The sequence below is a fragment of the Dromiciops gliroides genome, chromosome 3 (assembly GCF_019393635.1).
Source record: "Dromiciops gliroides isolate mDroGli1 chromosome 3, mDroGli1.pri, whole genome shotgun sequence".
NCBI lineage: Eukaryota > Metazoa > Chordata > Mammalia > Microbiotheria > Microbiotheriidae > Dromiciops > Dromiciops gliroides.
The window spans coordinates 586002087-586025221 of NC_057863.1; the positions used below are offsets into that span (position 1 = coordinate 586002087).

Sequence of the window (23135 nt, forward strand, 5' to 3'; positions counted from 1 at the left end):
ACTTTTTTCAGCCCATGCCTTCACTAACACTGTTCCCTATGCCTGGGATGTCCATCCTTTTTCTTTTCACTTGTGGAATTCCGAACTATCCTTTACAGATCAACTCAAACGCCACCTCCTTTCTACTTTGATGGCTCTCCTATCATTGGTGTTTCGTCCATAGTCACCTGTCAGACTCCTGTCCATGCTCTACCCCCAATCTTCTGAGGAGGGGTGGGGTGGAGTGGGGTGGGGTGGGGGAGAAGGCAGGAGGTGTGTGTGTGTGTGTGTGTGTGTGTGTGTGTGTGTGCGTGTGAGACCCAACATGCTGAAGGTCTTCCTCCAGACCTCCTGACAATGTGTGGACAACAGTGAGGCATACAATTGTCCATCAATTCTACCTCACTCTCATTTCATGATCGGTCCACCTTCTTTCCTGGTTATATATCTCTTAGTTTCTTTTTTTAAAAAGTATTTTGTTGATATACTTCTCTCTCCCTCCCCCCTTTTCTCCCCTTCCCTATCTCTTTTATTTATTTATTTTTGGAGGGTGGGGTGAGGCAATTGGGGTTAAGTGACTTGTCCAAGGTCACACAGTTTATAATTTTTAAGTGTCTGAGGCCGGATTTGAACTCAGGTCCTCCTGAATCCAGGGCTGGTGCTTTATCCACTGTGCCACCTAGCTGCTCCCCCATCTCTTTTTAAAAATATATCATTTACTTCCTAATGACTCCCCACTTCCTGCTTATTGACTGATTGATTGAATAGACCCTTCCTTTGTAATCAATAAGAGTCAAGCAAAACAAATGAATACAGAGGCCCTATCTGCTCATGAAACTCCACAGTAATTACAACACCTCATTCTATACCTGTCATATATCCAGGGGCAGTGTCATATAATAGCCCTTAGGGCACTAGACTTAGTCATGAAGTCCTGATGTCAAATCCTGCCTCAGATATTTAGCATCTGGGTGACCCTGGGTAAGTCACTTAACCTCTCTGTGCCTCAATTTCCTCATCTGTAAAAATTTCCTCAGTCTGTAAAATGAGGGGGTCATATCCTTTAGCATTTAAGGTCTCTTTCATCTCTAACGCTATCTTTTACACCACTTCTTTTGTATGACCGTTCAATCATCCATCCACACAGGGAAAAACAGGTTGACAAAGAATGTCTATTATCAACAAGTACTGACTTAGCCTTACTATATGCTGAGACATTGTACTAGGTTGGGGATTCAAAGTCAAAAAAATAAACAAACCCTGTCCTCAAGGAGTTTACATTCTATCAGGGTCTTTCTTCTGGTCCAACATCCATCTTCTCCATTGCCCTCTGGATGACCCAAGGCTTTAATTCTTTAGAGACTGTGGCATCCCTTGACTCAAAGCCATATTAAGCATCGCCAGAAGAACAGATTTATTTCAAAGACAGGCCTTTGTTTCAGGGAGGAGTTTAGGGTCATTAAAAGCATTTCCCAAAGATAATCCAGCCTGCTCTCCTCTTCCTGCTCAACTCTGGGTTCGTTTACAACGTCTGGCCAAGATTCTTGTACTCCTTACTAATGGTTCAGCTCTTGGGGCTGTTCAGAGAATAGTGTATCACAGTTTGGACAATGGCCATTCTTTATCAACTTGTTTTTTCCCTTGTGGAAGGTTCCTTCAAGGCCAAACTCTGATTTCACTTGAAGGACTTAATGCATCCAGCACAAGGTTAGGTGCAAACAGGAGAGCCTGTAGGGAGCCCCTATCCTGTGTGGACTCTGCACTGCTTTTCCCCCTAGATGATGACAAACCCCTCCGAAAAGCATATTTCTCCCTGTTTTCTGCCTGCATTGTTATTACGAATCAGAGGGTTGATGAACAAAAGTTATTTCAGTTGTTAGCATCTTTCAAGGAATCACATATTTAATGTACATGTTTGATACCTTGGAGGATACCTGTTAAGACACTGCTTTGCTCTCCCAAATGGTTTTTTTCATAGTCAACAAAAATTCAGTACAATGTGATCTTGAGTTTTCCAAACCTTCCAATTAATTGAATGCTTGTAAATGTGTGTTTTGCTCCAGAGTATCCCTTGTGAAAGCCTGGAGGTTCCCTTTTCATACCTTCATCAAGGATGTCTTTGATGTATGTGTAGACTATTCTCATATAGCTTTTGTAAGGATCGGAGAGTACATCTGTGGGTCAAAAATTAACTGATATTTTCTCAGGTGTCTTTTTTTTGGTAGGAATATTTGTGTTTTTTTTTTCCTTCAAGGCATTTGGTACTCTCCCGCTTTTCAGATATCTTGAAAATTACTCTTTCAACATCCTTAAAAACATTCAGCATAGATTTCCTTTGTGCATACTTGCTCTAGGGAAGCTACTTCCCCATATTTCTTCTTGTTAGTACTATTTCCACAGCTTCACACAGTACATTGAACTGTGAGAGTCTAAATGTGGTGCTTCTACTGTCTTTGATGGAGTAGAGATTGGTGTAGCACTCTTGACAGGTGTTTTCCATTTTTCTTCTGTTTGTTGTGCTCCTTCATTTCATCCTTAAGTGCTCTTGGGATGCTCTGGCTTATTTATTCCTCTTCCCATACTCTGTACTCTCCAAACTGGCCTTCTCTTTCTTTGTTCTTCATCCATGGACCTCAATCTCCCATCTCCATACCTTTGCAAAAGCCATCCTCTATGTCTAGAATGCATTCCTTTCTCACCTCTCCCTCATGGGATTTCTCTCTTTCTTCAAGATGCAGCTCAAGGAGCACCATCTTTTCCATCAAGTTTTTCCTGATCCCCCACAACTGTTAGTGTTCTCCCTCCCAAGCTACCTTGTAATCAAATACCTTGTATTTATTTATATTCATATTGTATATCCCTCTACATGTACTTATTGTTTTCCTTGTTAGACTATAAGCTCCTTGAAAGTAAGGACTATTTTATTCTTTATTTATTCCCTTGTTTATTTATCGTCATTCCCAATGCCTAGGACAGTGCCTGATACACTATAGGTGCTTCACCCTGAAGACATCTAGTCTGGGGTTACATGCCAATTCTCGTATCAGCCCACTCCACTTTTCAAATAATTCTTCTAACTGTGAGGAAGTTTTTCTGGACATGAGGCCTAAAGCTGCCTCTTTGTAATCTCCGCCACTTGCTCCTAGTTCTGCCCTCTGAGGCCAGGTAGAACAAATCAGATTCATAGAACTGCAGAATTCGAAAACTGGAAGGGGCCTCAGCAGCCATCAGGAAGGTAATCAAAGCTTATGTGTCAGGCACCATTCTAAATGTTGGGGATACAAAGACAAAAGCAAAATCTCTACCCTCAGTGAGCTTACATTTTTTGAGGGGAGACGTGCACAAATATAGATACACACAAAATATATACAAAGATAAGGAGGTAGAAAGAACTCAGCAAAACTCTGGAGATGTTTAGCCTGAAGAAAACTGAAGGGGGAGAAACCACACAGAATACCTGTCCTCAGGCATTGGAAGGACTGTCACATGAAGAAGGAATTCAGCCGTCCTGTAGGCTGCCCAGAGAAGAGTTGGGTTCCCTCACATTGGAGGTCTTCAAGCAGAGGTTGGCTACCTACTTTGGCTGTCTTATAGTAGGGATGCTTTTTATGTATAGTTTGAGCTGGATGGCTGCTGGGGCCCCTTCCAACTTTATCAGGTCTTTTGTCTCCCCAAGGAGAACCTGGAGACCATCCTTCCCTTTAGCTGTGACTTCCTTTTGTCTTCTGGTTTCATTCATAGTGCAAATGTCAAAATAAGCATGATGAATTGCCTGAGTGTGTCACTGAAGCAGGATCTCACATTTAAAGTACCAAATGCTGAATTAATATTTATAGAAAGTTTAAACCAGAGGTTCTTTTTTTTTTTAATTTTTTTTTTTGCGGGGCAATGGGGGTTAAGTGACTTGCCCAAGGTCACACAGCTAGTAAGTGTCTGAGGCCGGATTTGAACTCAGGTACTCCTGAATCCAGGGCCGGTGCTTTATCCACTGTGCTACCTAGCTGCCCCCTAAACCAGAGGTTCTTAACCTGGGGTATGTGAACTTGCTTTTTTACATACATACATACATACATACATACATACATACATACATACATACATACATACATACACACACATACACATGCTCTGTATTTATATATGTATACACATGTGTATATGCACACGTGTGAATATGTGCACAAATGTGTGTCAATATACACATGCATACATATATTTATGTGTAACTGTATTCAACATAACTGTTTTCCTTTGTAATTGTATGTATTTTGTTTTATGCCTTAAAAGACATTTGATCAGCGGGGTCCATAGGCTTCACCAGACTGTCCAAAGAGCCCATGACTCAAAAAATGGTTAAGAAATTCTGATCAAACTGTGATTCTTAGCACTAACTCCCACAGTGCTCTCTCTGCACATAGTAAATGCTTAATAACACTTTGCTGAATCGAAACAAAAAAACATCTGAGTAGTAGACACTGAATGTGGACCTTCCTCTGAATATGGCCTCAGGACCATGTTCTGAAAGACCCCTTGTTTCCAATCTATAAAATGAAAATAGTAATAACATTTCCCTCCTAGGATTGTTTTTTTTAGGGGGGGTATGAGATAATGTTTGTGAAGCCCTTTGTAAACTTTAAAAAGCCACATAAATGCTAGCTATCATCACCACCACCACCATCATCATTTTGGGGCAGGCAGGACCAATAAGATAAGATATACTTTTTGTGTTCTAGAATGTTAACAGGTGGTCTTCAAGGGGATAAAAGAAATGAACATTCTTGTCTAAATCTCTACAACCAAGGACAATTAGGACACACTTCACTTCCAACAAGGGTGCCAGATGCAGAATTTGAATTATGGCTCTGCTCCTTAAAATCTGGGTAACCTTGCCTAAGTGCCTTCATAGCTCTGTATCTCATTTGTAAAATGAAGGGGATGGACAGCATGATCTCTGATGTTCCTTCCAGTCTAAATATTAGGGCATCTAGGTGGGCAACAAATAGAGTGCTTGGGCCTAGAGTCAGGAAGGCCTGAATTAAAATTCAGCCTCAGACACTTACTGGCTGTGTGATACTGGACAAGTCACTTAACCCTGTTTACTTCAGTTTCCTCATTTGTAAAAACTGAGATGGAGAAGGGGATGGCAAACCACTCTGGTATCTCTGCCAAGAAGACTCCAAATGGGGTCACAAAGAATCATACATGATTGAAATGACTCAACAACAACAACAACAACAACAACAACAATAATAGAGATGAAATGCCCTGTAGTAGAGAGAGTGCTAGATGGGCATCAGGAAGAGTTTGGTTCAGGTCCTGACTCATACCTGTGTGACCACCAGCAAGTCCTTTTAAGCCTCAGTTTCTTAGCAAAGATACAGGAGTGGTTTGCCATTTCCTTCTCTAGTTCATTTTACTGATGAGGAAACTGAGGCAAACAGTGACTTGCCTAGGGTCACACAGCTAGTAAGTGTCTGAAGCTGAGTTCGAACTCAGGTCTTCCTGACTCTGAACCTGGCATTCTATCCACTGTGTCATCTAACTGCCTTTGTGATCTCTAAAGCCCTAATAAAGATGATGGCTGACATGCAGCATTCTAAGGTGTGCAAAGTGCTTTCCATATGTCACTTCATTCGCTCTCTCCCCAACCTTGGGAGGTAAGGTGCTATTATTCTCCTCACTTTACAGATGAGGACACTGTGACCACAAGAGCTTAAGGGTTATATAGCTAAGGAAGTATCTGAGATGGGATTTGAACCCATACCTCTCTGGCTCCCAGTTCCACACTCTCCACAGCACCACCTAGCTGTCCAACTATAGAAATGTCAGTTACTATTATGATGATTACCATCATGAGCTAAAGGGCTTGGAAGCCATGGGGATCATCAGGTCTTAGAAACTCCTGGATCCATTTCTAGTAAACCCTACTGACTGTCCTTCCTCTTCTACTTGAATGTGCTGCCAACTCTTCAAAATAGATCTATTCCAAACACAACTTATCCTTTTCTCTGTCAGTCTCCCCACCTCTGGACTTCCTTGGTTTTTTTGTTTTGTTTTTGTAGTTTTGTTGTTGTTTGTTTGTTTGTTTTTGCAGGGCAATGAGGGTTAAGTGACTTGCCCAGGGTCACACAGCTAGTTAGTGCCAAGTGTCTGAGGCCGGATTTGAACTCGGGTCCTCCTGAATCCAGGGCCGGTGCTTTATCCACTCTGCCACCTCTGTCTTGTTTCTTTCAAAAGCATCACCATCCCCCCTGCCCCCCAACAACTGCTCCTCCTCCATCTTTGTTCCTTATAGTCCACCAGTCTCCAAGTCCATTTGATTCATTCCCTGTAATATCTCTAGCATCCACTAGAGACTAGAGAGGTAGGTAGGCAGTAGCACAAAGGGGAGTGTGCTAGACTTTGAGTCAAGAAGGGCCTGAACTTTAAACTCTGGCTCAGACACTTACTAGCTATGTGATTCTGGGCAAGTCAGTGAACTTCTCTCAGATCCAGCTTCCTCATCTGTAAAATGGGGATAATGATAGCACCTCCCTCCTCGGGTTGTTTTGGGAATCAAGTGAGACAGTGTTTGTAAAGTGCTATATGAACACTGGATATTACCAGCCCCTTCATCTCTCCATCCATAGGTGCTCCTCTAGGTAACTCTTGTATTGTAATAGTTTATTTTATTTTATTTTTTTTTTAGTGAGGCAATTGGGGTTAAGTGACTTGCCCAGGGTCACACAGCTAGTAAGTGTTAAGTGTCTGAGGCCGGATTTGAACTCAGGTACTCCTGATTCCAGGGCCGGTGCTCTATCCACTGCGCCACCTAGCTGCCCCTGTAATAGTTTCTTAACTGAATCAGCATCCCAGAGTCTCCTGGATGGAAGGAACCTCAGAGAAAATCTAGTCTAATGTGTACCAGAACAAGAATCTTCTCTCCAAGACAGCTAAGTGGTTAGCCAGCCTTTGCTTTAAGATCTAAGGATGCAGGGGCAGCTAGGTGGTGCAGTGGATAGAGCACCAGCCCTGGAGTCAGGAGGACCTGAGTTCAAATCCAGCCTCAGACACTTAACACTTACTAGCTGTGTGCCCCTGGGCAAGTCACTTAACCCCAAATGCCTCACTAAAAAAAAAAAAAGATCTAGGGATGCAGAACTCACCACCTTCTGAGGAAGCCTATTCTACTTCTGTACAGCTCTATTAGGAAAATTTTCCTTAACATCAATTAACCGATTATATTAGATATGTGTGTTATATAACATATAATTATATAATTAATATCCGTTGAGATCTGTGTTCTGTCTCCTTGACTTCAGTCTCTCCTCCCCATTCTCATTCATCTTTTGGATTTTGAAGCAGCTTTTTCAAATGATTCTAATGACCCCTGAACTGCTAAATCTCATGGCCTTTTCTTAGCCCTTATCTAACTTGACCTACTGTTGATAATCTCCTCCTGAAGAGGATCATGGCATCGTAGGATTTAGAGCTGAAAGGGACCTTAAAGGTCAACTAGTCCAAACCCTTAATTTTAAATGGGGATACTGAGGTCAGAGAGATCAAGTGATTTGCTCAAGGATTCAAATCCAGACCCAACCCTTTTCCCATTATACCACACTTCTTTCCCAGAATTACGTAAGTCTCCTCTCTCCTGGTTCTTCTTTTGTTTATCCAGCCACTCCTCAAATACTCTCTTTTTCTTTTTTTTTCTTTGTGAGGCAATTGGGGTTAGGTGACTTGCCCATAGTCACACAGCTAGTAAGTGTTAAGTGTCTGAGGATGGATTTGAACTCAGGTCCTCCTGAATCCAGGGCCGGTGCTCTATCCACTATGCAACCTAGCTGCCCCTCCTCAAATACTCTCAAAGCTCTGTCCTGAACCCCCTTCTTTTTTTTCTAAATTTTCTCCTTTGTTGTTTTTTTTTGGGGGGGGGAAGATAGGTGGCACAGTGGATAGTGGCTCTGGAATCAGGAGGACCTGAGTTCAAATATGACCTCAGACACTTGACACTCACTAGCTGTGTGACCTTGGGCAAGTCACTTAACCCTCATTGCCCAACCAAAAAAACAAAACAAATTAAATTCTCTCCTTTGGTGATCTCATCTTCTCCACTGGATTCAGGTTTTTCAAATTGAGACACCAAGCCCTCATCTCTCTCCTGCACTCAAATCGTACCTCCTCAACTGCCTGATAAACATTTCCTTCTGGTGATCCCATCGGCTTCTCAAATTTAACATGTCAAAGGAGACAAGGTTTGAAAAGCATATTATAAACCTCAAAGTACTATAGAAATGTCACTTATTATTATTTTGAGCAAAGTGAACTCCTTTCCTCTCAAAATTTCCTCCACATTTCCCTATTTCTGTTGAGAAACTGAACTGACATCCTATTTACCAACATCCTCCCTGATCAGGTCTGAAATCTTAGTCATGCCTGACTCTTCACTTTCCCTCACCCCTATATCCAACTAGATGCCAAGTCTGGTTTATTCTGCCTCCACAAGACCTCCTTCATCCATCCCCTTTCTTCAAAGCTGCACCCTAGTTCAGGCTTGGACTATTGTCCCAACCTCATCATTAGTCTTTCTGCTTCCAGTCTCCTCTCTAAACCACCCTTGACAAAGTTGACAAAACCTTCCTAAGTCACAGAAATGACAGATCACGTCACTTTCCTGCTCAAAAATCTGGGCTCCATCTTATAGGCTCTAGGACTAAACACCTACTTTTGAGCTTGGCATTTAGAAGCCATCATAATTTGGCTCCAAATGACCTTCAAATCACCCCCTTTTAGAGACTCTACCTTCCAGGCAGTGAGATGAGACTACTCGGTAGGTGTTCCTTGAACTTGGCAGCTCATCTTCTGCCTTGAGCCTTCCCAGAATTCTTATCTTCCTCCATGCCTCAGCTCACAGGGCTAGCTTTTCCTTCCATGAAGTCTTCCCCAAATCTATATCACCCGCCCCAGGCCTCTTCTCCTCCTCAAACAACCATATATTGACCAGTTTGCTTTTTTCTTTGTATTGCCAACCTCTCACAAAGTGTCCGGCTCACAGGATGTACTTAAAAAATGTTTGTGGAATTGATTTGAAGCAGGAGGGAGAAGGAAGGGGGTTGGGGGGAGGGGCTAATACAGGCTAAAGACAAGGATTATTTTACACCTCCCCCTGGCAATTGTTAACTGTAGTTCCATCACTGCCCATCCCTTTATGACCCCCTGGGCTCATCTCTACTTTACTGCTACCATTCCTCCCCTCCTACCACAAATCATTTCTCCAGACTTTCCATGTGCCTCCCCCCAAGCTTCCAGGGCCTCACCTGTAGGAAGCAGGTGCCAGGGACTGTGCCCTCAGGCAGGGAGGCATTGTAGAAGGTCCTCTTGAACACAGGTTCATTGTCGTTCACGTCTTGTAGGACCACTTTGACCACGGCTGTGGAAGATAAGGCAGGCTGTCCCCCATCGGTGGCCAGCACCGTCAGCTGTGGCCGCGGTTCAAGCTCATAGTCCAGTGGGGCGGCTGTGGTAATTACTCCTGTAACTGCATCAATAGCAAACCAATGGGCATGGGTTCCAGGCATAATGCTATAGGCCACATTGCCATTGGGGCCCTGGTCAGGGTCACGGGCAGTGACCCGGGTCACAAAGCTGCCAGGGAGCACGACCTCAGGGAGAGGTTCAGGTTGGTAGAGCAGGCGATCAAAGGCTGGTGCATTGTCATTGACATCTGTGACATGAAGGACAAAAGCAGCCTCTGCACGCAGAGGAGGGGACCCAGCATCGGTAGCGGTGACTCGGAGCTCATAGGCATCTTGCTCCTCTCGGTCTAGCCGCCGAGCCACACACACCAGGTAGATAACACTGTCCTGAGTGGTCAGGGCAAATTTCCCATCCCCACCCTCCAGGGATACATTGACATGTGCATAATCCCCATCATCTGGGTCAGACACTGAGATTCGAGCCACCAGCTGCCCTGGCTGTGCACCCTCGGACACACGAGGGGAGCCATCCTCACTAAGGAAGATGATGGTCATGGTGGGTTGATTGTCATTGGAGTCACGCACATGCACAGTGACAAAAGCTGAGCCCACTTCAGGATGAGCTCCCCCATCACGGGCCTGTACCACCAGCTCATGCACCCGCCGCTGCTCAAAGTCCAGTGGCCGCTCAAGTCTCAGTAGCCCCGTTTGGGCATCGATAGAAAAGGGGCCATCACCATCACTCTGCCGTCGATTGATTTCATAGGTCACAGCGCCATTGGCCCCAGCATCAGCATCAGCAGCAAATACCTGTAGGACGGGACTGCCAGGGGGGAGGCTTTCAGACACCACTGCCCGGTATCGACTCTGGTTGAAGGCAGGGGCATGGTCATTGATGTCCACCAGGGTCACATCCAGCAGTGCCTGGGCTCGCCTAGGGGGTGTCCCGCCATCATAAGCTTCTAGCCGCAGGGTATAGTGTGAGCGGTTCTCACGGTCTAGCTCCCCACTGACCACCAGCTCAGGCACAGGGGAACCATCAGGGCCAGGACGTGTTTCTAATCGGAAGGCCTGGCCAGCCCCTTCCCCAGACAGTGCATAGCCCTGGGTACCCAGATGGCCAGCATCAGCATCATGGGCAGGCTCCAGGGGGTAACGAGTGCCAGGGGCTGTGTGCTCTGGTACCTGAAGGCTGGCACGAGCCTTTGGGAAGGCAGGGGCGTGGTCATTGATGTCAGCAACACGCACCGTGACCTCCACGGTGGCACCATCTGGTGTGACTGCAGTGAATTGGTAGTGGTCTCGGCGTTCTCGGTCCAGAACTCGGGCAGTCCGCACCACACCACTCTGCTCATCTATGGCTAGGTCTGTGCCCACACCACTGCCCTCTTGGGCAGAGATGAAGTACATATGGGGAGTTGCTGTGTCCGCAGGCAGTCCTGCACTGATGTCCCCAATCAGTGTGCCGGCTGGCTGCTCCTCATCAATCTGCAGGTCCAGGCTGCCTGCCTGGCTCTGTACCCCAGGTGCTTGTGCCCCCAGAAGCAGCAGCAGCAGTGGCAGCAGTGGGAAGGGCCGGGGGGATCTTGGGCCCATTGAGGGGTGGGGAGTAGCCCGCTCAGCCTCCTTCTCTGACTCCAGCTCCATGTCAGGGATGGTTCCAGGCCTGACTCCAGTGCCTGCTCCTGTTTCTCCTCCAGCTCTGGCCCTGATCCTGTGAGGAATGCAGAGGAGAGGTCAGGCATGGTTGTGGGGTGGGATGGCCTAGCAAGGTTTTGGGGTCAAGTTACTGGACCTATGGGCCTGGCAGAACTGGGGCATGACAAAAGACCGCAGACATATTTGTACGTTCTTCGATGCACACAGAGACGTATACATAACACAGAGACAAAGAGACAAACACATACACACGTGGACTCTAATAAATATGCTCATGTATATATGCCTACACCACACACACACACACACACACACACACACACACACACACACGCACACACGCACACACGGGTGTGAGCTACATGCAGTCATTCAGCTCAGTGGCTTTATCCCCGACCTGTAGGTCCTTTGGGCCTGGCTCTGGGACCGCCCCCATCACTCCCTGTAGTAGCATCTCCCCTCGTCATTCCAACTTCCCCCACTTCTTTCCCACCTTCTCCCAGGTGGGAACATGGTTTCTTTTTTCTTGGTTCTATGGTGACAACCCACCCCCTTCATCCTAAAACTGTCCCTAATCTGCTCCATCCCCCAATCTGTCCTCCTGACTCACCACCAGTTGGTTCTTTCCTCCCTCTCCCCTCCCCCCTGCACCAGTTTTGGGGCCACAGCTGGTTCTCATTAGGAAGAGGGGGACCAGGGCTGCTCTTTAGGGCCTGTAACTTGATCCCCCTTTCCCTTCCCCCAAACCAAAAGCTCCCCCTTCCCCTCCTCCCCCCCCCCCCCGCCCCCAGCCCTAGCCCACAGGCTCAGCCTGCGCCCATTTTCATCAGTAAAACTCAGCTGGGGATTCAGTGTCTAGGGGAAATTGGGGGGGGTGAATTGTTAGTAAAAGGGGGAGTGAGTGTGAGAGGAGAGTATGTGTTTATGTGCAGAAAGTACAGATGGCCAGTGAATGAGGAGAGTATTATGAGAGGGGAGGGGCTGTTGTGAGGGAAGTGTGTGCAGGGAGTCTATGTGTCGGGGGAGTGTGTGTGAGAGGAGTGTGTATGAGGGAGAGCACTTTGTGTGAGCTGAGCATATGTAAGAAAGGAGTGCCCTCTTATCCTGGGTGTTTTCTTTTCTCTAGGTTTCCATCACACTATCCTGGTTCTCCTCTGGCCTGTCTGACCATCCCTTCTCAGTGTCCTCTGTTGGATCTTTGTCTACATCACATCCACTAATGGCCAGTGTTCCCCAGGCTTCTCTTCTGGGCCCTTTCCTCTTCTCCCTCTAAGCTATTTTACTTGGTGATCTCATCAGCTCCCATGGATTCAATTATTGTCTCTATACTGATGATTCTCAGATCTATTTATGCAGCCCTAACCTCTCTTCTAACCTCCAGATTAAAATCTCCAGGTGCCTATTGGACACCTCAAGCTACACATCTTAACCTCAACATATCCAAGACTGAATTTGTTATCTTTCCTCCTAAGCCATCCTCTCTTCTGAACTTCCCTATTAGTCTCCAGGGCATTGCCCATGCTCCAAATTACCCAGGCTCACAATCTAGGTGTCATCCTCAACTCCTTACTCTCTCCCATTCCACATATATATATATATATATATAAAATTCTGTTGCCAAGGCCTGTAGATTCTACCTTTAAATCACCCTTGGGATACTATTGTTTCTCTTTTTTTGCGGGGTAATGAGGGTTGTGACTTGCCCAGGGTCACACAGCTAGTGTCAAGTGTCTTAAGTCTGGATTTGAACTCAGGTCCTCCTGAATCCAAGGCCAGTGCTTTATCCACTGCTCCACCTAGCTGCCCCCGGGATACTATTCTTTCTGTCCTCTGATCCTGGAACCTCCCTGGTGCAGCTCCTCATCACCTCACAGCCAGCCTATTGCCAGAGCTAAAATCCTGCCTTCTACAGCCTTTCCTGACCACCCCCCTTATTTCTCAGGCCTTCCCTCTGTTATATGTGGCTTGTCTGTACATAGTCTCCTCTCACTAGCTTGTGTGCCCCTTGAGAGTGGAGATCATCTTTGGTCTTTGTATTCCAGTACTTAGTACAGTGCTTGGCACATCGTTCTTTCAATTGTGGCACATCATTGTTTCAATCGTGTCTGACTCTTTGTGACCCCATTTTGGGGTTTTCTTGACAAAGATACTGGAGTAATTTGCCATTGCCTTCTCCAGCTCATTTGCCAGATGAGGAAACTGAGACAAACAGGGTTAAGTGACTTGCCCAGGGTCACACAGCTAGGAAGTATCTGAGGACAAATTTGAACTCAGGTCTTCCTGACTCCAGGCCAGGCACTCTATCCACTGCACATATAGCTGCCCTTGTTACACAGGAGGTGCCTAATAAATGCTAAGAGGTTAAGGGACTTACCCAGGGTTACAAAGTCAGTATGTAGCTAAGACAGGGCTAGAACACTGTTCCATGTAGCTATGAAGCCAGCTCTCTATTCAGTATACCATGCTGCCTATAAAGAAGGCACTTATGAGTGTTTGGAGAATTTAATTGAAATTCTGGCTTAACAGATGGAAAATTTTCCCAATAATTAGAGCTGTCCCAAAGTGAAATGGGCAGCCTTGGGAGGTACTGCCATCATTGAAGGTCTTTAAGTAAAGGCTATACAACCATCTGCGTCTGGGATTCCTGCTGAAGGACAAGCTGGACTAGAGAGTTTCTTAAGTTTCTTCCAACTCTGAGATACTGTGATTTGGAATATGTATGAGAGAGGAAGGTGTGAGGAGGTCATATGTTTGGGGAATGTGGGAACATGAAGAAAGTGTGTGTGTGTGTGTGTGTGTGTGTGTAAGTTAATGTGTAGAGAAAGCGTGAGAAGAGGTATGTGGGAATTATGGGAAAGAACCTGGGGCAACACGTGTTGGCTCATGGTGTGTGTGTGTGTTTGGGCGTGTGGGGGGCAGCATGTTTGGGGGAACTGTCTGGGGAAATGTGGGAAATGTTTCTTGTTATAGTCACTCTGAAGGGCTATAAGGGTCCAGTGGTTAGACAGACAGACAGAGTTGTGTGTAAGTACTTGGATGGTACTGAGACTAGCAACTTTAAGACCAGCAGGATCCTAGAGAACAGGAAATGATGGGGAAGCACAGGGAGATGAGCAGAGTCTAGGCATATACAGAACTATAGAAGAGGATAAAAAACAGCAGTGGGGCCCAGGTGGGTATAAAGTGATGGGAGAGAGCAGATAGCAAACCAGCAGGGGTGGGCCAAAACAAAGAATGAGAAAAGAGAGCCTACTAGCAGAAGCCAAAGAGGCAGAGGACTCTAGGGAAAGAAGGGAGGTTAGTCCAACATCTAAAGTACACAATGAGAGAGGACAAGAGGAAGACTGTTAGGGCTCATGTGGGCATGGATCTCTGAAGAGGGGACAGATTAGTTAAGCCCAGGCAGGCACAAGGTGATAAAAGAGATCAAAAGGACGCAGGGAGAAAGAATCAGAGGGAAACAAAAGAGACCAGTAGTGTCCAGGCAGGGAGAGGTCAGGGGATGGACCAGCAGAGCCAAAATAAGTAAAGGGTGATAAGAAGAAATAAAAGGAGATGTGGAGGAAAAGGGGTAGAGGGAAAATTGGATGGGAGAGACGAGAAGAGTTGTGGAGTCATAAGGGTGTTTGTAGAATGAAAATAGGAGAGACAAGGAGAGAATTCTGCTTAAGCTCTAAGTCTGGGAGACCCCAATGACCAGACCCAGCTGGGCTGAATGAAAGAGGGCTAGACACTGAGACAGAGAGAGGGACAAAGACATTCAGAAAAATCCACATAGAAGATTCAAGTACAGAGAGAAAAGCAGATATTGAGTTAGAAGGAGGAAAGAGAGAAAGAGTCAGAGACAGAAGCAAGACAGAGAGAGGTGGAAAGACAGGTAGAAAATGAGACACAAAGACAGAGAAAAGAGAAAGAGAACAAAGCATAGAGGAAGAAAAAGTAAACAGAAGTGGACAGGCAGGGGTAGGGAGGTGGGAGAGTAATGACCCAGATATGGGTGAGCTGAAATCCCAAGCGCCTTCGTTTGGAGGTGGAGCTGAACACAGACCGGGCCTCCTCTCTCAGTTTCCTGTCTTGTTCTTGAGCCTTGGAGGGCAGGAGATAGGAGAGAACAAGAGCAAGGGGGAGAGGTAGAGGGAGAAGGGACACAGACAGGCAGACTAAGGTCAAGGGTAAAAACAGGACAAAAGATACGAATACAGGAGAGAGACTGCAAGTGGAATATAAGAGGAGAAAGAGGGAGAAACAAGGAAATGAGAGAAACAAGATGTGAGGTTATGGCCATACAGGGGAGAAACTGAGGGTCTGTGGGTAATATGAAGACAGGAAGGCCAACTGGCAAGGGAAGAGACTGAGACAGAGGGAGGGGCAGGGGAGAAAAACAGCCAGATAGGGTAGATGCCTGGAAGAGAGGGGTAGGGTGGAGAAATAGACGCTGGATAGACAAGAGGGCTGATAGAGCAGGGAGACAGATAATGAATGAGTAGTGTGGGGAGTTTCAGGGTAGGGAAGACACAGAGATAGAGGTCATGCCAAGGACCAGTAGGGAGAAACATGGAGAGGGAAAAACAAGCTGCTGGTAGGGAGAGAAAGAGATGAGAGTGTAAATAGAAGCTATGGAGGGTGAGAGACAAGGGGTAAGAGTAGGGGAAAAGATAGGGACAGAAATAGAGTTAGACATCAGAGAAAGGCAAGTAGGTGACCAGACAATAAATTAGAGTGATGGAAGCAAAGAAAGAAGAGGAAGATGCCCCTGCTTAGGGGAACCTATGATCTGAGAGGGAAGGTGCAGTTGCGGCTCAAAGGGAATCTTGTCTTAAAGGACAAAGACACAAAAAGACACAGAAATTGGAGGGGGTTGAGGGAAGGTGAGAGGGCAGGAAGAGGCAAGAAGGAAATGAAACAGACACAGAGAAAGGAATTAGAATCAATCCAATAAACATGTATTAAATGCCTACTATGTGTGAGGCACTACAGAAGAAAGAATCACAGAAAAGTGAAATGTGTATAGATGAGAGAACATAAAAAGGAAAGAGGAAGAGAAGCGAAAGGAGACAGAAATGGAGACAGAGTTAAGGAAGGAGGGGAAAGAAAAGGGAGGGAGGGAGGGAGCTGAGTGGAGCCGGGCAGAGGGAGGAGGGGAGAGAGCAGGGAGAGAGCCAGGAGGGAGCTCCGTGAGGACAAAGAGGAGTCTAAGCAGGAGGGGGAGGAGGAGCCACGGATACGGCAGCCCCCTACCCAGCAGGCATGGAGATCAAGCCAATGGGATGGGGAGGAAGACCAGGGCAGTTCACCCTCCTCTACTCCCAAGGGATGGTTCTAGGTAGACACCCAAAAGAGACTGGGGAGAGGAGGAGGGGAGTGAGGGGAGGAGGAAAAATGTGTGTTGGGGGGGGGACAAAGGGGAGAGAGAGGAGGGGGCAGGATAGAGAGAGGGAAGAGAAAAGGGGAAATAGACGAGCGGAAAGATCTGGGAGATTAGGCAAAAGAAGTTGTCTACATAGTGGAGAGTAAAAGGAGACAGGAGACAGAGGAGAGATAGAGATGAAAGAGAAAGGAAGGAGAGAAGGGGTACAGAGGAAAGACAGAAAAGATACAGAGAAGAAAGGAAAGTGCCAAGAATACAAAAAGAGGGAGAGATTAAGAAAAAAGAAATAAAAGGATGATGACAGAAGGAGAGAGAAGAGAGGCAGAAAGGAGAAAAGGTAGGTTAGAGAAGGGGATACAAGAGGAACAGCACAGGAAAAGGGAAAGAGAGGAGTGAGAAAAAGCAGGACAATAAGGAGCGAGTGCAGGGGTGAGGAGAGAAAGATGGTAGGACAGTGGAGAGAGAGAGAGAGGGGAGAGAGCGGGGGAAGAGTAGGGGAGAGAGAAGGGGAGGGGAAGAGAGAGAGAGAGAGAGAGAGAGAGAGAGAGAGAGAGAGAGAGAGAGAGAGAGAGAGAGAATCAAGAAGAGAGATGAGAGATACAGGGCAGAGGGAATGCCTGACAAAATAAGACATACAGAGAGCAAAGAGAAAAAGGAGCCAGGGCACAGAGATGAGGAGAAAGAAAGAAGAGAAATGGGGAGAGTCAGGAGAAAGAAGATGGGAGGGTTAGACAAAGGAGACAAAAGGCAGAGAAAAGAAACATGGAAGAGAGAAGGTGGCCAAAGGGAGGGGAAGTAGAGAAAGTGAAAGACAGGGGAGCAGAGGGGAGAGAAGGGTGACAAAGAGGAGGGGGAAGAGAAAAGGAAAGTCATTTAAATTTTGAATCAACTTGAGTTGTAAGAAAGGGAACAAAAAAGAGAGAGAGAGAGAAGGTGGAACAGAGGGGAGAGAAAAGCCATACTGAGAAAGGAGAAAAACTAGGGAGAAGTGTGTGGGGGGGTGTTAGTGATAAGAGAAAAGGGAACGAGATTAAGGAGTGGAGAAACAGTGGGGAGTAGAAGAGACAGAAGGAAGAGAAGGGACAGAAAGGAGAGCAGGAAAAGAAAAGAGAGAAGGCAAGAAAGTCAGAAGAGAATGTGACTAGAGGAAAGAACATACAAAGGGAAGAGAGGAAAGACAAGGAGGCAGAGAAGAAGGAAGAGTGAGGAAACAGTAAAAAGAGAGAAACACACAAGTAAAGAGAATAGTGACAGAAGAGAGAAGGGAAACAGGAGAGATTGCAAGGCAGAAGGAAAAGGAACTGGGAAGAGAAAGGGGAGGAGGCAGGAAGAGCAGGGCAATGGAGGAGAAAAAGGAAAGGAACTGAGGAATCCCAGAATGTTGGAGTTTGAAAAGACTGTCAAGGGAATCAAGCCCAACTCATTCGAGTACAGGAATGGCCTCTGCACCATCTCTAGTGGGTACCTGGAGGGCAAATCTCTGCATCAGATCCTTTCGGCAGAGAGGTGGTGGACACAGATGAAGAACTAGGTTTATGGTTTCAGAAATGAAATGGCAAATGGATAATTTGTTTTGCCCTCCTGTATTCATTTTTGACAAGGGAGGGCTCTACTGGGGAAAGGGCTGGGGGTGGGGGAGTCAGTGGGAAGTTACAATGAAGGGGAAGAAAAGAAAACAGCATCAATAAAAAAAAATTTAAAGAGCAGTCAACGCCCCTGCTCCCCCCCCCCCCCCCCCCCCGCAATTGTGCCCTTCTGTAACTTCACTCCATTGTCCCTATTTTGCCTTCTGGAGCTAAGCAGAACAAAGCTGATCCCTTCTCCCCACAACAACCCTTCAAATACTTGAGCACTGCTATCATCCTCCACTGTCTTCTCTTCTCTAGGCTAAACACCCTCAATCCCTTCAGCTGAGCCTAGATCCTTGTATGGCATATTCTCCAGGCCTCCCAGGACCTTGATTGTCTTCTTCTGGATCCACTCCAGTTTTCTAAGACCTTCCGAAAAACGTGACGCACAGAACTGGATGCAATTTGGTCCAACCACAAGAGAAGACAGCACTATCACCTCCCTCACTTGGAGCCATCACGTTTCTTTTAATGCAACTTAAACTTTCAATTAGATTTTTTTGGCAGTCATGACAGACTGTTCAATAAGTTAACAAGTATTTATTAAGTGCCCACCATGTGCCAGGCTTTGTGCTTGGCACTGGGGCTACACAGACCAACATGAAAATAGCCCCTGCCCTCAAGAAGCTTACATTCTACTAAGAAAAAACAACATGCATAGATAAGTAAATACACAAAGTATAAGCAAAGTAATGGGGGGACACTAATAATTGGAGGATGAGGAAGGACCTCCTGTAAGAACCAGCACTTGAACTGAACTTTGAGTACAGCTAGGGTCTGCCAAGAGGTGAGGATGGAAAGGAAGAGCATTTCCAGAATGCCGTACACAGTTTGTGTAAAGGTGGGAATGTAAGAAATGGAGCACTGTGTAGGAGGAACAGAAGGTAGATCAATTTGGTTGGAATATGAAATCAGTCTGAAGAGATAGGTTGGAGTCAATCTGTGAAAGGCTTTAAATGCCAAGCAGAAGAGTTTATAATTTTATCCTAAAGTTAAAAGGGAGTCACTGAAGCTTACTCAATTGGGGAATAACATTGTCAACCTGTGTTTTAGGAATATCAACATGGCAGCTATTTGGAGAATGGATTGGAGAAGAGAAACACTTGAGCTAGGGAGTCCCTGGCTCAATCACTCAATTAGGATGTTGTTCAGCAGTCCAGATGAGAGGTCCAGAGGTCCTGAACTAGAGTGGTGGTCATGTCAGTGGAGAGGAGAGACATATGAGAGACACTGTAGAGGTGGAATCTTGAAAGCTGATTAGATATTAGGGTGAGGAAGAGGGAAAGATTGAGGATGACTGGTTGGTTGACTGGAAGGATGGTTGCATCTTCAACAGAAACAGAGAAGTTAAGAAAAAGCGTTAGGTTTAGAGGGAAAGGTAATGAGGGCTGTTTGGGGGATTTGAGATGTCTATGGAACAGTTTGAGATGTCTATGGAATATCTACGTAGAGGTGTCCAACAAGAATTTGATATAGGACTGCATCTCAGGAGAAAGATTAGTACTAGATTTATAGAGTTGGGAGTCATCTACATAAAAAAGATAATTAGATCAAGGAGACCTGATGAGATCAACATTAGAGGGTCCAGCCTGGGGTACACCCAAACATAGATGATGATCCTACAAAGGAGACTGAAAAAAGAGCAGTCGGGGCAACTAGATGGCGCAGTGGATGGAGCACAAGCCCTGGAGTCAGGAGTACCTGAGTTCAAGTCCAGCCTCAGACACTTAACACTTACTAGCTGTGTGACCCTGGGCAAGTCACTTAACCCGAATTGCCTCACTTAAAAAAAAAAAAAGAGCAGTCACAGAGACAGGAGGAGAACCAAGAAAAAACAATGTCATAAAAAACCCAGGAAAGGAGTGTCTGGGAGGAGAGGGTGGTCAACAGTGTCAAACACTGCAGATAGGGAAGGATGGAAGAGAACTGAGAAAAGGCCATTGGAGTTATTAACTAAGAGATGATTGGTAACCTTGGAGAAAATAAATGGTAGGTAGTACCAGAAGCTACAGTAATGTATGAATTATGTGACAAGTAATTATTTTTATGAAGTTTCACTTTGTGACAGCAATGGTCATGAGCATATGCTTCTACTGACACTGGGCTGACTCATAATATCTGACCTTGATGAGATGAAAATGGACTGATCTGGCTCCACCAGTTTAATTAGTACTGTCATTAGAATGCTGTATTTCATGCCATACATAGTTCATTGCTCTCTTTTGTTGTGTTTTTAATTCTGTGGTTTTTAAGGATGTAGTATAGGGGCAGCTAGGTGGTGCAATGGATAGAGCACCAGCCCTGGAGTCAGGAGTACCTGAGTTCAAATCTGGCCTCAAACACTTAACACTTACTAGCTGTGTGACCCTGGGCAAGTCACTTAACCCCAATTGCCTCACTAAAAAAAACAAAAACAAAAAAACAACAACAAAAAAGAATGTAGTATAATATTTCAAGGAAACGTACAAAAGTTGTAGTTCTTAAAGAACACAAGTCACTGTTAGAGATAGTGCAGTACCTGCTGGTGTGGGGAAGTCAAGCATTCCAACGATCATTTAAGTTCATGGTGAAACAAGATTAGTTGCACTAGAATGTAAATGAAAGTATGGTTCAAAACAAAAACAAAAACTGAAAAATTATTGTTGAAAAATAGCTTTTTTTCCTTCAGGTCAACGAGGGTTAAGTGACTTGCTCAGAGTCACACAGCTAGTAAGTGTCAAGTGTCTGAGGCCACATTTCAACTCAGGTCCTCCTGAATCCAGGCCTGGTGCTTTATCCACTGTGCTACCTAGCTGTCCCCTGAAAACTAGCTTAATCTTCAGAAAACTAGTAAAGACCCTCAGGACGTGGCAGCTGGAGGGGTTGTTACCATTTCTCTACAGTTCACAGTCTCTTGAAATTAGAAGAATATAGAGAAAACCAATGAAAAATAAGTGCTAACTCATTTACGAAGAGAGATTGCTTGTCATGGGCATGATAATAAATACAGAGACTGAAGTACTGAAGTTTGGGAAAAGGTAATTTTTACTTATGAAACTCACCTTTTCATTCAAGGCTATATCAAAACCTTTGTTGGAAGTCCTGGTGAGCCTATAAGATCTGAGCATCTTCAACAGACTATACAATAGCTACCCCAAAAGTGTCAGAGACTTTTTACTTCCAGTGGGCCTAGATGTCTAGGGGAATGTCTAGGGGCCTAGATGTCAGGGAAATAATGAAATACAGTAAATATAATTACACAGTGAGAAAAATAATTATTCCAAATTACAGAAATTCCCAAATGGTAATGAAATACCGCATCATGACTTTGTACATTTCAGTAAAGATTAAGTAATACATTTAAGAAATGAAGATTAGGGGGCAGCTAGGTGGCACAGTGGAGGACTTGAGTTCAAATGCAGTCTCAGACACTTGACACTTACTAGCCATGTGGCATTGGGCAAGTCACTTAACCCTCACTGCTACACACACACACACACACACACACACACACACACACACACACACACAAACAACCAAAACAAACACATTTTTAAAAAAAGAAATGAAGATTAAACATGCCTCAATCATCTTGGAGTTCATCTGCTTTAAATTCCCATTGAAAATCTATGAATTATACTTAAGGTTAGACTTGGAAAAAATGGAGTGTTTGTCAATAATATCCAATAATGCTATCCAATATGATAAAAGTGCGGTTCAGAATGAAAAATCAAAGAATACGTCAAAACCTTGTGAATGAATGTCAAATCATGTGAAACAAACGAACAAATGATTACACCAAAAGATAACACATTACATTTTTTTTTTTAAAAGCTCATTGTGTTATAGCTTGAACTAGAAAGGCTATTGGAGGGTATGTAAACCAACCTCCTCATCTTACAGTAGGAAAAAACAACTGAGATCCAAAGAAGTAAGGTGATTATCTCAAGGTAATAAAGAGCATGAGGAACAAAGGCAGTATTTGAACAAAGGTCCACACGCAAAAACTCACAAGGTGAATTGTTTTACTTTGTCCCAATTAATTCACACACCATTGTAGATTTCAGGGAATTGAGAAGTGTATAGGAGAGGAAGCTGAGGCAACTGTAGAACTTAGAGATGGAAGGGACCTTAGACGTCAACCAGTCTGATTCATTTTACAGATGAGGAAACAAAGGCCCAGAGAGTTACCCTAAGTAACATAAGTAGTAAGAACCAGGGTCAGAATTTGAACCCAGGCCCTCTAGTTCCAAATGCAATGCTATTTCCATCACACCAGAATTTACTTATATGCAAATATTACAATAGATCCATAAGATGGTTAATACAACCTTAAGATGTACTAAGTATAAAATACAAGACCAGGGAGGTGAAAGTTCTGTATTCTGTCTTGATCAGACCATATCTGGAACACTGTGTTTAGTTCTAGGTACCATGTTCTAAGGAAGGCTTAGATAAGCTGGAGAATCCAGAGGAAGATAACCAGGATAATGAGGAACTTACTGTTCAGGCCATTTCAGTATCTGTTGAAGAAACTGAAGATGTTTAGCTTGCAGAGAAGAGAAGACTCGGAAGGGCATCTTTAAGTAGAACTCAGAGCAATAGGGGATAATTGCAGGGAGAAAGCTTTAGGCCTTGATTTCTTAAAGGAAAGACTTCTTAGAGATCATCACTTTCCAAAAGTGGAGTAGGCTGCCTTGAGATATGATGGGTTCCCCTCTGCTGGATATATTCAAACACAGACCAGATGACCACTTGATAGCAATACTATAGAGGGATTCCTGTTTAAGGAGTGTGTGGGGCTGGATTACCTCTGAGGTCTTTTCTTTGAGACTTTGAGATGAAAGAAAACAAACCAACAATAAGGAAGTGGTAAGAAAAGAGGAGAGACCTGTGTAAAGGTAAAAAGGCAAGCAAGCTAGGAGACAGGAAAGCTAAGACCGAAAGTGTGAAGAGAATAAAAGAAAGAGAGAGGCAACAGGAGATGTGTAAAAAGAAAGATAGTGGGGAGACAGAAAGGTAAAGGGAGCTAGAGGGTGGGGAGAAGGGGTACAAGGAGTTTCAGAA

The 23135-nt window shown here is 44.9% G+C and overlaps 1 protein-coding gene across 1 annotated transcript in view; it reads right to left on the reverse strand.

Moving 5' to 3' along the window:
- The window catches only part of DCHS1 (dachsous cadherin-related 1), an 83067-nt gene that overhangs the window by 55207 nt on the left and 4725 nt on the right, over positions 1-23135 (reverse strand). Inside the window, exon 2 of the mRNA XM_043992623.1 lies at positions 9276-11148. Within this exon, the coding sequence (XP_043848558.1) occupies positions 9276-11081 (1806 nt within the window). The 5' untranslated portion in view covers positions 11082-11148. The remainder of the gene's footprint in view (positions 1-9275; positions 11149-23135) is intronic.